Here is a 15,158-nt window from a genome sequence, read left to right as displayed (position 1 = left end):
ACTTACTGTACTGTTACAGATGCATGGATCCCTGTATCATTGCTTTTAAAATATTTTACTACCGAAATCACTAAACTGTTAGCACCCCGAAAAAAATGATCGATCGCATTTGAATTTGCTCATGTGACCATTTGGAGCGCCCCAAATGGAAAAGAAACAAACCGCGGCTTGAGAGGAATGTGTGCGAAGAACTTTTCACCGTTTGGAAATGATATGTGGTCACTGATGGTTGAGCGGAGGGGGAGATGTTTCAACAGAATTCTACCGGGGAAGTTTTGGAGACATAAGATTAAAGTACAAAATGAGTGGTCTTACAATTTAAAAAGTATGGAAGATGAGTTTGCGGGCGTTACTAAAGACAGGAACGGAACGGAATATACCGGAATATGCCGGAATGAGGCGGAATAACACCGGAATGAAACGAAATGAACAACAACTGTCCCGGAATATACCGGAACGAGCCGGAATGACGCCGGAATGAGGCGGAATGACACCCAAATAAAGCGGAATATACCGGAATGAACCTGAAAATGCCCAAATTTGGTGTTTTAGTTACCGCCGACTGACTTTCGGTTGTTTCAGTCAGCTTTTGTTGTGTCACGTGATTCCCTAAGGGCATTGCATGTGTTTTTGCCTTTTGTAACATTTGGAACACCTCGATCATGAGAAAAATTTGACAGGTATATCCGTCGCTAAATGAAAAATTATTTCTTGTGGAAGTAACATTTCTTTTCGTGAACAAATACAGGAGCAAGAGAAACAGAATGTTATTCTAATTGTTTTCGTCTATGCATCTCGGAGGCGGCTTTCACTGTGAGAGTCAGAAAACCCGTGAACATTTTTATTTTATTCTGACGGGTCAATTGTGCATTGACCAATCACAATCAAGTTCAGCGAACCACAAACTAATTACTGTTGCTGCTTGCCTGCTTCCCACGACCCACACGTGATGGAGATATACGGAAATAGATTCGCGCAAACTCTTTTTCTCTTCCCGATTGTTGGCAATAATGCCATCGAACTTGAACGCAGTGTTTCCTTGTTTGATGAAAGAAGTCAGAAGCACAGAAAAAAGATCGTTGAGAATATATTTACATGAAGAATTTTGAGAACATATCCTGACTCGTTCCAAGCCTTGTTACTTCCCCTTCATGTAATTTTTTTTTTGTCAGTTTCTCTATTCTGCAACATTTATTCATTCACAGTCTAGAATGATAAAAATTACTTTTTGTTCCTTGTCATTTCGGTGCACGCTAATCAGCTTGATTCTGGTGTCCTTCTGGTTTATTCTGCCTTATTCTGTTGTCATTCAGCCTCGTTCCGGTATTTTCCGGTACCATTCTTGTTTATTCCGTCTCATTCTGGTGTCATTCGGTTTTATTCCTGAGTTATTCCTTCTTGTTGCGGCATATTCCGGTTTATTCCGATGCCGATATATGCCGCTTTATTTGTGTGTCATTCCGCCTCATTCCGGTGTACACGTACACGTACACGTAACGTAAACGTACACGTACATTTTTGTAACGAGTCCTTTTTTAGGCTCATCAATGTCACGTGTTTAAATGAAGTTTTTCAGTTTCAGTTTCATTCTGGCTCGTTTCGGTATATTCCGGCACCATTCTTATTCATTCCGTCTCATTCCGGTATATTCCGGTTTATTCTGGTATATGCCGCTTTATTTGTGTGTTATTCCGCCTCATTCCGGTGTCATTCCGGCTCGTTTCGGTATATTCCGGTACCATTCTTGTTCATTCCGTCTCATTCCGGTGTCATCCCGCCCCATTCCACCATATTCCGGTTTATTCCGGTATATTCCGTTCCGTTCCGTTCCGTTCCTGTGTTTAGGAACGCCCCGTCATCAGTGGTATCCGGAAAATTTGCACTTCCCGACTGCCATCCTTGCTTCAGTTCATCTGGAGGCGGTAACTTGATGAGGCCATTCTCGACCACTAACTTGTTTTCACTTGTTTGTTTTTTTTATGTTTTCCTCGTCTTTAACACCTAGGCTTTTAGGAACTGCAAGCTTGTACGCGTAAAACCCCTTTTCACATAGTTCGTTCTTATTTCCCGATAGGTTAAGGTCTCTTAGACGGAGATACTCTTTTACTTCAACGACAGTAAACTCGTTCAGGTTGTCAGGCGACTGACAGTTCAGTCGAAGAAATGCTTCAACTCTGTCCGCCATTTTCAACCGTGACGGAGAATTGTTGCCCCCTCAGCGGCCTGGTATCTAGCTCGCTCTCCCCACACTGCAGTGCGCGCGGAATATAAGCAAAATAGTGGATGCGTATTTTTAAAAGGTAGTTTAATCGGTTATTCCTTTTTTCAGGAATGCAAATCGAATTTTTATTGTCAACTGGAATTAAATAACAATTATCTGTACTCTTTTGGACATAAAGAAAAAGTTGATTTGTTTGTTTGTTTGTTTTGCTCTAAAATGCGAGCGAACAAGTGCTTTTTAATCCGTTTGCCCAACTGGTTTTCGTTGTGCCTCGACAGTGACAAAAACATTTTGCCCTTATGTTATAAATACGTATTCGCAATGAGTTCTCGTAAAATTAGGGGGAAATCTCAGTAGCTTGTGTTTTCAGAAATTTGTTCAAGGCACCCAAATGTTATTTAAGTGTTGGCGCAGATCGTGTTTGAAGTTCGTCCCTTCTTGGTTGCATTGCCGTAGTTTGCCAATTCTTGCACCAAGCCAACCTGGCGTGTTTCAATGAAATACATCAAAATGTGAATGATCTTGTTTTCAGAGATAAAGTGGAATAAAGTACATCAGTAAAACTCTTCTTTGACCTTCAACTGACAAAGTTGTTTTTATAAACAGTAAAACTCTTCTTTGACCTTGAACTGACAAAGTTGTCTTTATGGCTTCTAATTTTAGCATGATTCCTATTCGCTGGCTATTGACAGTTGACTGTGAAATGGCTTTTTTTCCTTTTCAATTCGCTCGCTGAGGTTGTTCTTAATGCTTGTTTTCTTTTAAAACTCATTCGGTTCAAGAAAAGAATATTGCCAAACTGGTGAATTGCAAAGAAAATTTTGTTGGAAACAACGATGTCGCACTCATCGCTTCGTGATCATGCGATATTGGTTTTTAGCGTAAAATTTACCGTGGGAGTCATTAGTTGGGCAATAAATTTTTCTATAGAGGAAAGCAAAGAAAATGATTTAATTATTAAAGCAGCAACCGGAAACATTTTTACAAACCGTACAGGCAGTAAGAATAAATGACCAGGGAGCTCCGCTTTTTGGCTTGGTTAAATCTATATATTATAAAATAAAGCCCGGCCTATCGAGAAAAGGAGAGAAGCACCAGCGTTCTGGAGAATAATATTTTTTGTTTTGTTTTTTTGTTTTTTAAGGTGACATAATGTTTGTGCTCTGAGAGGCCTTTAACTGTCTGCTGTCAGTGCTAAGGCTGGCACGGATAACAATTAATTGCCCCGTCGAAAAGATGATTTGGTTTGGTAATTGCCAACGAGCAAGCCGAGCGAAGACGCGAGGCTTGCGAGGCGGCCAGCTTAATGCCATGCGAAGTATTGCAGCAGGCAGAAAAATTCTCGATCAAGTGTAAAGTAAGGCAACGTAGTGTAATGTAAGATTCCCTGGAGATTTTAATACGGACCAATGAAAGCGCGTGTTTTGACGTGTGATGTCATTAGACAAACTTGCATGACGCGTGCAACTATTGATGATCTTGTGCTTGGAGGTGAGTGAAAACACATTTTTTCCATTTCCCTGACCATTGTGTTGTGTACACTTGCTTTGAGGGTTCTTTAACCATCGTGTTCTATATTGAGTGAACGAGCTAAACCGAGCTAAACCGGCGTTCGTATTCCTATTGGCCGCTGTTGTCAATTTCGGATTTCGGCCCGCTAGTAGAGCACTTTGTTTTTCGTTTTGTATTAAACCATTGATTCGTGAACAATTTAATTTAATTTTCAATAAAATATGTTGTCTGCAAAGTACAAACTTAAACGATCAATTTGACTTGTAATTCATGGCTGCATCTTGCAAAATAAAAATTCTACAGGTGAAACAACTTTCATGTGCGAGAGAGTTTGACTGGCCCGTTACATGCTCCACGCTGAAAAGTCTGAAAACGCTTTGTGGATTTTTTACATGGCACTGATTTTATTCAACTTAGTTATTGTATATTCCTGTTAAAATTACGGCCGTTCAAAAATTACAGCAGTTCTTGCCATATTATTGCAAAACACCTTGACATCTACATTGTTGTTGGAGATACAAAGTGTGCAATTTCTATCATTGTATTATTGTTAACTAGGTAAGTTGAGTTGCAGTACTTTCGAATAAAAAAATTACAACTACTGTTGGGTGTTATTAACTCTGATACAAATCTGTAAACTATGTATTATATTGACTGTTTCGTTGGCACTTAGGGATAGCTACTACTAGTATAGTTTTGTGACTACTGCGCATGCGCGTAGTCACTATTGCCATCGCGATGGTTTTTCCGAAGATGACTATGTGAAAATAGAATAAAATTCGGAGCCAATTACAGTACCAAAGTTCGGCCTCTGAAAACAGTACGATGATTTGCCGATAGTTCGCGAGGACTAACGAAATGCTCTGGTGCCTCGTTTTCGCGGACGATAATCTGTAAAGAATAAAGTTTTCTGATTTGAGGTGAGCTTTTAATTCTTACAACACTTAACTCTCGCATCTTTCGTGTTTTGTTTCTAACCGACCAATTGAGCCAGTTAACGCATTTAATTAAGCCGTTGAAGGAACGCAATAGTCGTTTGAGGGAAGACATTTGTTGAATACTTAGCCCGTTTACGAGATAAACAAAGCTTTGAAGTTGCACGTGATTGTCAAACTGCAGAAGGTTTCACAGCGAGATCATCAAATTGGCAAGGTCTTCTGAAATTTTCTCTTTTGAAAGTTGAATATGACCTGGAAATAAACACTTTTACAAGTTTCCAGTTCCGTGACGTCTTTCGTGTCGAAAATACGGCATTTTGATTTCCTAAGTGTTGCCTTTACAAGACACCATGATACCACGCTACTGTTAAAGACTACCCATCCCATATTTTAAAATAGGATGCAAAAGTTAAAAATAGGCGGTCGACAGGCGCATGTGACTACTGCGGAGATGTACAAGGGGAAAATATGGAAGAAGTAGGATATTATTTTATGTGAATATGGAAAGCTGAACTCTGGGAATTGATTCACCAGAGCTTTCATATCGTCAGTTTCTCGACAACTGAGAATTTTACGGGCAATAGATCATTTTCATTGTCAAGCAACAACAAAAATAAATTCGGAACGTTCGATGAAAAAGGCCAATAGCTTGGAATGTTGCAGGCAACAAATTTGAAAACCCCCTCTCCTGTGCGGTACATCGTTTCTGAACTATTTTTCGAAGCGTTTCACGCACCTTTTTAACGGAATTTTGTGTAGGTGGATCAAAGTACTCTAACATCTGGACTTCACTTTGCGATGAAAGGGCTTAAGTTTCGCTTATGAGATAAATAAACGTGTATGAATACATCTCTTAATGTTCTTGAAAGGCTCAAACTGCCTGCTGAGATTCATAGGGATACACTGTTTTTCAATCAAATAGAATGCATTTTCCAGGGCTTTATGGCTGATCAAACAACTTGGGATGTCAAGAGAAATCTCTGCCGCGTGGTATGATCACTCTATAAAGCCTAGGAAAGTTTTTATCCAAGAAATTTCTTGAATAGAGGAAAACCAACTGGCGAAAGGTCAATCGTAAATATTTACTGGTGAAGAGTAAGGTTATACACTCCCTTTTTTATAGGAACCCTTTTATAAGAACGTTGAGGCTGAGATTAGCCAAAATTTTAAGAACGTACTTGTAAGAACATTCCTCGGGCTGCGAGGCGATTATTTTACTTATTTGTATATTAAATGAAAGCGCAAAATAAAGATAAACAAATGTAAATTAACCCAAGGACAAATTTTGTATAACATAACAATGGTTTTCTTATTACATGATGCACACATCTCAGTTTGTAATAATGAGAAGTTTATATTTGTAATCGTACCAAAATAACTTCAACACTACCAAAGTCATCATGTGAAACAAAGTCTGATGTAAATTCTTGTTTATATTAAGAACATCCTATAGCTAAGGACGTTTTCAGCCTCACATCTCAAAAATATATATTAGAACGTTCTGCCTCAGCTCCAAAATTGGACGTTCTTATAAAAAAGAAGAGTGAATGAATAAGAAGTGACCATGCTGTTGTCACCGGAACTGCTTTCTGAACCGAAACTCGAGTACACGTCATCTCCCATGATACCTCTGGGTCATATGCCATGTGCTCGAAGAGTCGGACATGTTTAGTTTGAAAATGTTTGAATATTCTTTCCATCGAACGAAAAATATGGGCTATGTCGCTTTTGATTGACTTCTACCCGGACTCGTCAACATATGTAAGTTTTGTAGAATTTTCGCACTGGTCTTTTTTGAGACCTCTTTTTGACAGCTTTCATAAGATACACTCGTATCTGTTGCAGCGAATCTACAACTACAACAACAACTTGTGAGATCGAAATAAAAGGCAGAGAAACCAGTAGAACCTGTGTTCGTGAAACTGTTGTCGAATCTCGATATTCACGGAGCCGGGATTGAGTCTCATTCGATATGGAGAGCAAAGAAGGCGAAAAAAGCGACATGGAGTTGTGTGGAGGCGAGGAGGACGACGCGGAAAATGTTGAAATGTCTTCCGAAGTGCCAGCGACTCGTACCGTTAGAACAAGGAAGCCAAATCCGAACAATCGTGAAGAGGTAGAAGCGGAAGAAATTCACAGATTAAGGCATTCGCTTAGCGGCTATTTGTCACGAGTCAGTACATACATAAGTCAGTTGAAAACATGTCTCTCCGAATGGGGGAAAGCTGAGGGAATTCGTGAAAGTGTGAAGAACCTTGAGCATGCATGGGAACGCTACAATAATCAGTACCAGAATTACTTGTGCAAGGAGTTGTCTGTTCAAGAATTTGGACGGGTTGAGTCCAACTATGTTAAGGTTTATGAGGACTATTCTCGATATGTCAAAGCAGCCGAAGAAAGATTGTCTCCCCTCGCGTATTGCATGTCAAATAAGAGTTCAAAATCTCGTGTAGAACAACCTAAATTATCACCGATAACTTCGACTGGCTCAAGCATCTCGAGATCCTCAAAATCTTCCCGATTAAAGGAACTGAAGAGAAGTGTAGAGTTGAAAAGGCTTAAGGCCCAACAGGCACTTGAGTTAGCAAATTATGAAGCTGAAATGGAAAAGAAAAAGATTGACATTGAGATGCAAAAACAGAAAACAGCAAAGGAAATGGTATTTAAAGCTCAGTTGGAAGCTAGAGAAATCGCTCTTCTTGTTGAAGAGGAAGGTGATGCAGTCTCGTGTGCCCTAAGTTTGCAAAGTGAGACCGATGATAAGATTGAATTTGAGCCTCCCATCACTAGGAGTCAACAAACAGCAACTTGGGTAGCACGCTGCCACCAGGACACTCCAGAAGATAGATTGAATCATAGCGAACTCACACCTCAGTTAAAGAAGTACGGTGAAGAAATTACCAGCCCTCATTCCAGAGATCCTTCCCATATCCAAAGAAAGGAGAACTTTATCGCAAATGGAGATGATAACGGTGAAAATGAGAATTGCCTGCATGAAAAGGAACAGATGAATCCGTGTAAAAATCCTCAGGCTATCCTTTTGAAGGTGACCACGTTGCAAGCTATGCAGCCTGTCAAGTTTAGTGGAAATGCAGCGGATTTTCCGATTTTCAGGAGAAGAATTCGAGATAACCTCGAAGATGGACTATTGTCGGATGCCCAACGGATTGAATTTCTCCCCAAATTTGTATCCGGAGAGGCTTATGAGGTGGTTGAAAGATCTGTGGGGTGTTCCTATGACGACATTATAGCAACCCTGGAGGAGCGCTATGGCCAACCAGCCGCAGTTGCTGCAGCGTGTATTAATATGCTTACCACAGGACCAAAATTAGGAAACAGAGACTTCAAGGGTTTGCGTAATTTTGCTGAAGAACTGCAGTGTGCCTCACGAAGACTGGAAGGAGAGTATGAACTTGAGGCAAGTACCACTTCAAATATGAAGATGATCGTAGCACGACTGCCAGATTACATCATCAACAAATGGGCAGATGTATCATACTCTAACAGAGAAAAGGGACAAAACCCAAAGTTAAAGGACTTAGCTCAATTTGTGAAGCGACAAGCTGCCATCAAAAACGACCCTGGTTTTGCTGGTGTTTCGTTAGTCGCAAGTTCGGAGGTCAAGGGAAACAGAACAAAGTCATTGAAAGTCAACAACAGGTCATTCATCCCCGAGCCCACAAGGCAGACTTCATCCTTTGCCACCGATGTTAAAGGAAAGAGCACTGGCCGAAAATTGCCCAGCGAAGGACGAAACAGCATCACACCCGCTAATAGGAGTTGTTTATGTTGCCCCGGATCTCACGAACTATCTTCATGCCTCGAGTTTCAGAAGAAGGATTTGCAGAGCAGATGGGACATTGTGAAAGTTAACCGGTTGTGTCATGTTTGTTTGAGAGTTGGACACCTTCGAGGAAGGTGTGAATCGCCGAAATTCTGCCCTTGTGGGAACGACAAACGGCACCATAAGTTACTCCATAACCCCCCAAGTACAAGGAGAGACAACGAAAGACTCAATCAAGCTAGTACAGAAGAACCGAATGCGGCAGTGACAGACCCGCATGCCGAAGTTCCTGGTGACCAAGGACCTTCAGGAATCAGACATACAGCGCAATATGCTACCGTCACACAGCCAGGCTCAACAAAAACTGTGCTTCTGCATGTTATACCAGTGAAAATCACATCACCTGGCGGAAGGTCTGTCACCACTTACGGGCTGTTAGACAACGCTTCCCGTGGAACCGTGATTAGTGGAGATGTTGCTAAAGAATTAGGGCTGAAAGGTCATAAGGAGTTTATATCTGTTAGCACCTTGATGCAGCAAGAAGATGAAGAGTTTGAAGTGGTGGAATTTAAATTGCAATTTGCGAGCGGAGAAGGTGAAACGCTTAATGTTGAAGAGGGCCTGGTCTCGGAGAAATTCAATGTCAAAGAGAGATGTCTACCTGAAGATATTGACAGAAGATCGCACCCCTACCTACTGGACATTGATGTGCCAGACGTAAAGATAAAGAAAGTATCAGTGCTGATTGGAAAGGACGTGGGTGAAGCGCATGAAGTCCTCGAAGTGCGAAAGTCAAATAGACCTGGTAGCCAGTTGCAAGCTCAGCGAGGCCCATTGGGCTGGGTGATCACGGGAACAATTCTGGGCTCACCAAATTACAGCGAAGTCAATGTCCACTTCACATCTTGCGAGAGAAAATTGCACGAACAAGTTGAGAATTTTTGGAAGATAGAAGGATTTGGAGCGAAGCCTTCGTGTAAACCTATAATTGAGGAGCCGGTGCCTAGACGTCAAAACGGCTATTTATCTAGAGAGGATATCCGCGCAGTAGACATTCTCGAGAAGACTACGAGACTGACTGACGGTCATTACGAGACCGGACTGTTGTGGCGGAAGAACGATGTTGAACTGCCAAACAACCGCAAGGAGGCTGAAAAGAGGTTGCAGAGTTTGAAGAGGAAGTTCCGTAAAGATCCTAGCCTTGAAAGGAAATATCGCGCAACGATGAACGACTACATAGCTGAGGGTCATGCGCGGAAGTTAACGACAGAAGAGGCTTCTATAACTGGCTCTAGAACTTGGTACCTTCCGCATTTCGCAGTGACCAATTGCAACAAGCCAAATAAAGTACGAATTGTGTTTGATGCTGCCGCCGAACATAAAGGAACCTCGCTGAACAAAAACCTATTACCGGGCCCTGATTATACTAACAGTCTGGTTGGTGTGTTATTGAGATTCCGCGAGGAGAAGGTCGCATTGGTTGGAGACATTAAAAGCATGTTTCACCAGGTGAAAGTCCGACCAGAGGGTCAAGATTCCCTACGGTTCCTTTGGTGGAGTGGGAGCTTAGACGAAACACCTAATGAGTACGCAATGACTGTACACATATTTGGTGCTACAGACTCGCCATGTTCGGCGAATTTCGCCTTGTTGAGAACTGCTGAAGACAATTGGAAAGAGTTCGACCCTGTGACCGTAGATACTCTGAGGGACAACTACTATGTCGACGATCTACTCAAGTCCATGCCAACACCAGAACGTGCGATTACGCTAATGCGGGAGCTGATTGAACTTTGTGCTAAAGGCGTTTTTAACCTTACGAAATTTATGAGCAATAACCGAGAAGTCTTGGCCGCAATACCTGTTGAGAAGAGAGCGGATCCAACACTTGACTTCACCCTTCATCAATTGCCGGTGGACAGAGCCCTTGGAGTAAGATGGCACATCGAATCTGACACCTTTGGTTTCAAAGTCGTGAATTTGGATAAAGGCGACACGATGAGAGGAGTTTTGTCAACAATCTGCTCAGTATTTGACCCTTTGAACTTGGCTGCACCAGTCATGCTACCAGCAAAGCAAATCATGCAAGATATGTGGAGGAAGAAGATAGCGTGGGATCAACCACTCGACGGGAAAATTCTTCAGAGATGGCAGCAATGGAAGAACAACCTTCCACTCCTAGCTGAGGTGAAAATTCCAAGATGTTACTTCAGTCGCACAGATCACGAGAAAGCTGCACTTCAACTCCATCACTTTTGTGATGCTTCAGAAATCGGCTACGGTACCTGCGCCTACCTTCGAACAGTCTACCCTGATGGAACTGTTGAATGTGCATTTATTACTGGGAAATCCAGAAACGCTCCTATCAAAACAGTCAGCATTCCCCGACTAGAATTACAGGGAGCTCTTTTGGCAGCACGTGTGGACTTTTCAGTCCGACAGGAACTGAACTTCGAATTTGAAAGGGTGGTTTTCTGGACGGATTCAATGATCACCTTGAACTACATCTACAGCGAAAGTCGAGGATTTCAGACCTACGTTGCAAATCGGGTTACAGAAATCAGGGAACTCACCGCTCCTGAACAGTGGAGACACTGTCCAGGGAAGCTTAACCCTGCAGACGACGTTAGTCGAGGGCTAGAAATGAAAGAATTTCAGAACAATGAACGTTGGTTGAACGGACCGTCCTTCCTGTGGAAAACAGAGGATCACTGGCCGGAGATCAAGCATGACGAGGTGGCAGATGACAAGCTTGAGATAAAAAAGGTAGTATATATGATCGAAGTTGAAACGGCTACACCACTAGACAACCTCTTGACCAGATATTCTCGCTGGATAACCTTGCTGCGATCATTTGCCTGGTTACTGAAGTTCATAAAGTGGCTGAAGTGGTCTTCGAAGGAAAAGAAACGTGAGCCAGAGTCTTGTCAAGTTGAAAATCACGTTACACAGGAGGAACTCGAAAGGTCGAAGAGAGAGGTTGTATCTTTGGTGCAGCGAAAGGCCTTTCCTCATGAGATAAAAGATCTCAAAGCAGGACGTCAAGTGAAGGCATCAAGCCACATTTTGAAGCTCAAACCAGTTATCATGAATGATGGAGTCATGAGGGTCGGCGGTAGAATTTCGAGAGCTCCTATCTCATCCAATGCCATGAATCCGATGATCCTGCCTAAAGACCATCACGTCTCAAGAATCCTGATACGTTATTTGCACGAAAGGAATGGTCACTGTGGAACTGAACAGGTCTTGTTCTTTCTCAGTGAAGAGTTCTGGATGGTGAAGCCTAGAGTAGCTATAAAGGAGGTTCTTGGGAAGTGCTTACTATGTAAGAAGCTTATGCCCCGTAAGATGAATCAAGAAATGGCCGAGCTGTCCAAAGTTAGGCTGACCCCGTATGAACCCCCTTTCACGTTCAGTGGAGTCGATTACTTTGGACCCTTTCACGTGAAAAGAGGGAGAGGAAGAGTTGCAGAGAAACGTTGGGGGGCGATTTTTGTGTGTCTGAATTCGCGTGCAGTACACCTCGAAGTCGCGAAGTCTCTAGATACTGATGATTTCATTCTTGTTTTGACCCGATTCCTAAATCGAAGAGGCCATGTGAGAGAACTGCGGTCAGATAACGGGACGAACTTCGTTGGGGCAGATCGCGAAATCAGGGATGCCGTCAATCGAATTGATAATGACAAGGTTGGAAGAGAATTGATGCAGCGTGGATGTAAGTGGGTGTTCCACCCTCCTGGGGCCTCCCACATGTCCGGAGTCTGGGAACGATTAGTGAAAACGGTAAAACGAAGCTTGAAGGCCATCCTGGAAAAGATCTTATCAATGAAGAGGTTCTCCAAACAGTGTTTATCGAGGCTGAGCGTATCGCTAACTCTAGACCTCTGACAAGAAACCCTTTCAGCCCTGATGACAGCGAACCTCTCACGCCAAATCATTTCTTGAACATTCGCCCTTCTACGAACCTGCCCCCGGAAGTTTTTGAAGAGAATGAAAGGATGAGCAGGAAGAGATGGAGACAAGCTCACTTTCTTGCCAATCATTACTGGAAGCGTTGGTTGAGAGAATATGTCCCATCGTTGCAAGAAAGACAAAAGTGGAACCAAGTTCGAAGAAACCTACGCATTGGAGACCTCGTCCTGATCGCTGATGATAATGTTCCAAGGAACCAGTGGCCCTTAGGTCGAGTTGCAGGCGTGTTCCCTGGCAAGGATGGATTAGTGAGGAGTGTCGAAGTGAAAGCTAAAGGATCTTTTCTCAAGGGACCAGTTACCAAGATTTGTTTGCTAGAAGCGGCAGATGATGAAGAAGGACAGTGAGCTTGGCTGAACGGCCTGCTTGGTAACAAGAATGAATTTCAAATGTGATGAACTTCGGTCAAAGGGCGTTCATGGGGGGCGCGATGTTGTCACCGGAACTGCTTTCTGAACCGGAACTCGAGTACACGTCATCTCCCATGATACCTCTGGGTCATATGCCATGTGCTCGAAGAGTCGGACATGTTTAGTTTGAAAATGTTGAATATTCTTTCCATCGAACGAAAAATATGGGCTATGTCGCTTTTGATTGACTTCTACCCGGACTCGTCAACATATGTAAGTTTTGTAGAATTTTCGCACTGGTCCTTTTTGAGACCTATTTTTTACAGCTTTCATAAGATACACTCGTATCTGTTGCAGCGAATCTACAACTACAACAACAACTTGTGAGATCGAAATAAAAGGCAGAGAAACCAGTAGAACCTGTGTACGTGAAACTGTTGTCGAATCTCGATATTCACGGAGCCGGGATTGAGAGAATTGCAGGAGTGACTACACATGCCGGCTGCAAGCTGTGGTTGTTGTAGACATTTTTGTGGAGTTTACTGGATCTGGTTGGCACTGAAATTGGCTGCTTCCTGAATTGATATGAAGGAGTATCTTATTATATCTTAGGGCCACTGATAATACGTCACTGCAACTTCTGAGCTGCTGCACTGATAGCTGATGAGGGTACAATCCGCGACAGAATGTCTCGATGAAGAGGGAATTTGTTGCAATGCAAAGGTGTGTTTTCTAACCGAGAATGTGAAGTGTCACAAGACATGTTGGCGCGCTTGTGCCCTCGGCGTAAAACAAGCGAAGATCCAGTTTGTCGAGATCAAGTCGCCAACCTTCATTGTGGTATCACAGGGATCCTTGTTAGGTCCACCCCTGTTTAATATGTACGTTAATGATCTTAATTACTTTGTTTCTAATATTTTGTTAAGGCTGTATGCTGATGACATGACGGAACACGCCTCAGATGTCTCACCGATGGTTCTGCAGTGTGTCATTAACTCTGAACTCGGCGTGTTATCAAGATGGTTGGGATTGAATTATTTACAGATTAATGCCATTAAAACGCAAGCTGTTGCCATTGTGCCGTCATTATTTGAATATGAGTTTCATCTTAACAATGCGAAGATTGGGACGCAAGGTACACTTAAGATCCTAGGGGTAGTCTTAGACAATAAACTAACTTTTAAGGCGCACATAAAAGAACAGCTGAAAAAAGCATGCGCAAAGGCTTCGGCCTTGCGGAGACTACGCAAGTGAATTCCGAAGTATGTAATGGTACGTCTCTTCAAGGCGTGTGTTCTCCCACATATTGAGTATAATTACAGCCCTCTTTTGCTGGGTATAGGTAATGATGACACTACCAAAATGGAGAACATTAATTATTATCTACGTGGGCTCAGCACAAGGTTGGATTTCCCCCCATTCGACTTGGAGTATATGCATCGATCTTTTACCTTTTTGGTCAGTAAACTGTGGAATGCGCTGCCTCCAATGGCAAGAAAATCTAAAGACATTGTATCTTTTAAGCGGGCTCTTAAAGTTCACATGACTTGAAGCGTTAATAGTGAAACGTTAGGTCTGCATACGCGCCGCGCCAAATACATCCTGGTAGCCACAAGCGGGAAAAGTTGCCCTGGAATGACGATGCCTGTATACCGAGCCAGGACTAGAGCCAGGATTCGAGCCAGGACTCGAGCCAGGACTTCGAGCCAGGACTCGACAATATTTCGCTTTCCCATTTTCAACCCAAAAATATAAAATAAAAACAAAGAAACAAAACAAAACAAAGGAACCTGTTTGGATGAAAGCTATAGCACCCTAAAAATTACTTGCAAACGATGTCATCCATACCTTCTCTTCTCTATCTATGTGTCATTCTGATTCTCAATTTCCTAAGACTAGGAAGCAAAGGAAATCGAGAATTAACCTAGGTTAAATCAGAATTAACCTGAAATCAAATTTGACCCGTGTTTTTAAATAATACAATTCGTATAATTATCAAGTGGGGCCCATGAGGGCCGGGAGTCACAGTAATAACTTACCTAATGAAAATATTAGGAGGTGACCTTTTCGCAAAGGATGGATTTTATGTTGCATGTTCAAAACCTTTTAAATTGTTTTCTTGTCGTTGTTATTGTTTTAATTTAGACGTTGGGGGCGTTTTCTCCTCAGTGGAGAAAAGCCCTGGGAACTAGGTTGAAATTCTACCCATTGCGTTTTGCTCGTTTAAAACAATGAGTTCAACCCTTTAAGTCCCAAGAGTGACTAAAATCAAATATCTACTTACATTATTATTACACAATGGACCCAATGCACAAATGGATGCTAGATTAATATTCTGTACCATTAAAATTACCCTGACTAGCCTCACTTAGGAGAATGTA

At 42.3% G+C, this 15,158-nt stretch overlaps 1 protein-coding gene across 1 annotated transcript; it reads left to right on the top strand.

Moving 5' to 3' along the window:
• Positions 1-6,643: 6,643 nt before the first annotated feature.
• Positions 6,644-12,774, top strand: LOC138060218 (uncharacterized). Its single transcript, XM_068905954.1, has 2 exons — positions 6,644-12,170; positions 12,302-12,774. Exons 1-2 carry the CDS (start codon positions 6,644-6,646, stop codon positions 12,772-12,774), a joined length of 6,000 nt encoding a protein of 1,999 aa, XP_068762055.1.
• Positions 12,775-15,158: the final 2,384 nt, after the last annotated feature.

Source organism: Montipora capricornis, chromosome 1 (genome assembly GCF_036669925.1).
Source record: "Montipora capricornis isolate CH-2021 chromosome 1, ASM3666992v2, whole genome shotgun sequence".
Lineage (NCBI taxonomy): Eukaryota > Metazoa > Cnidaria > Anthozoa > Scleractinia > Acroporidae > Montipora > Montipora capricornis.
Note: the sequence above shows the minus strand (reverse complement) of the source record. Positions and strands in the feature narration are given on the sequence as shown.

Coding starts and splice junctions, on each gene's coding strand:
- LOC138060218 (XM_068905954.1), top strand. CDS start 6,644: ATGGAGAGCAAAGAAGGCGAAAAAAGCGACATGGAGTTGTGTGGAGGC. Junction 12,171..12,301: donor AGAATTGATGCAGCGTGGAT/GTAAGTGGGTGT, acceptor TTCTCCAAACAG/TGTTTATCGAGGCTGAGCGT.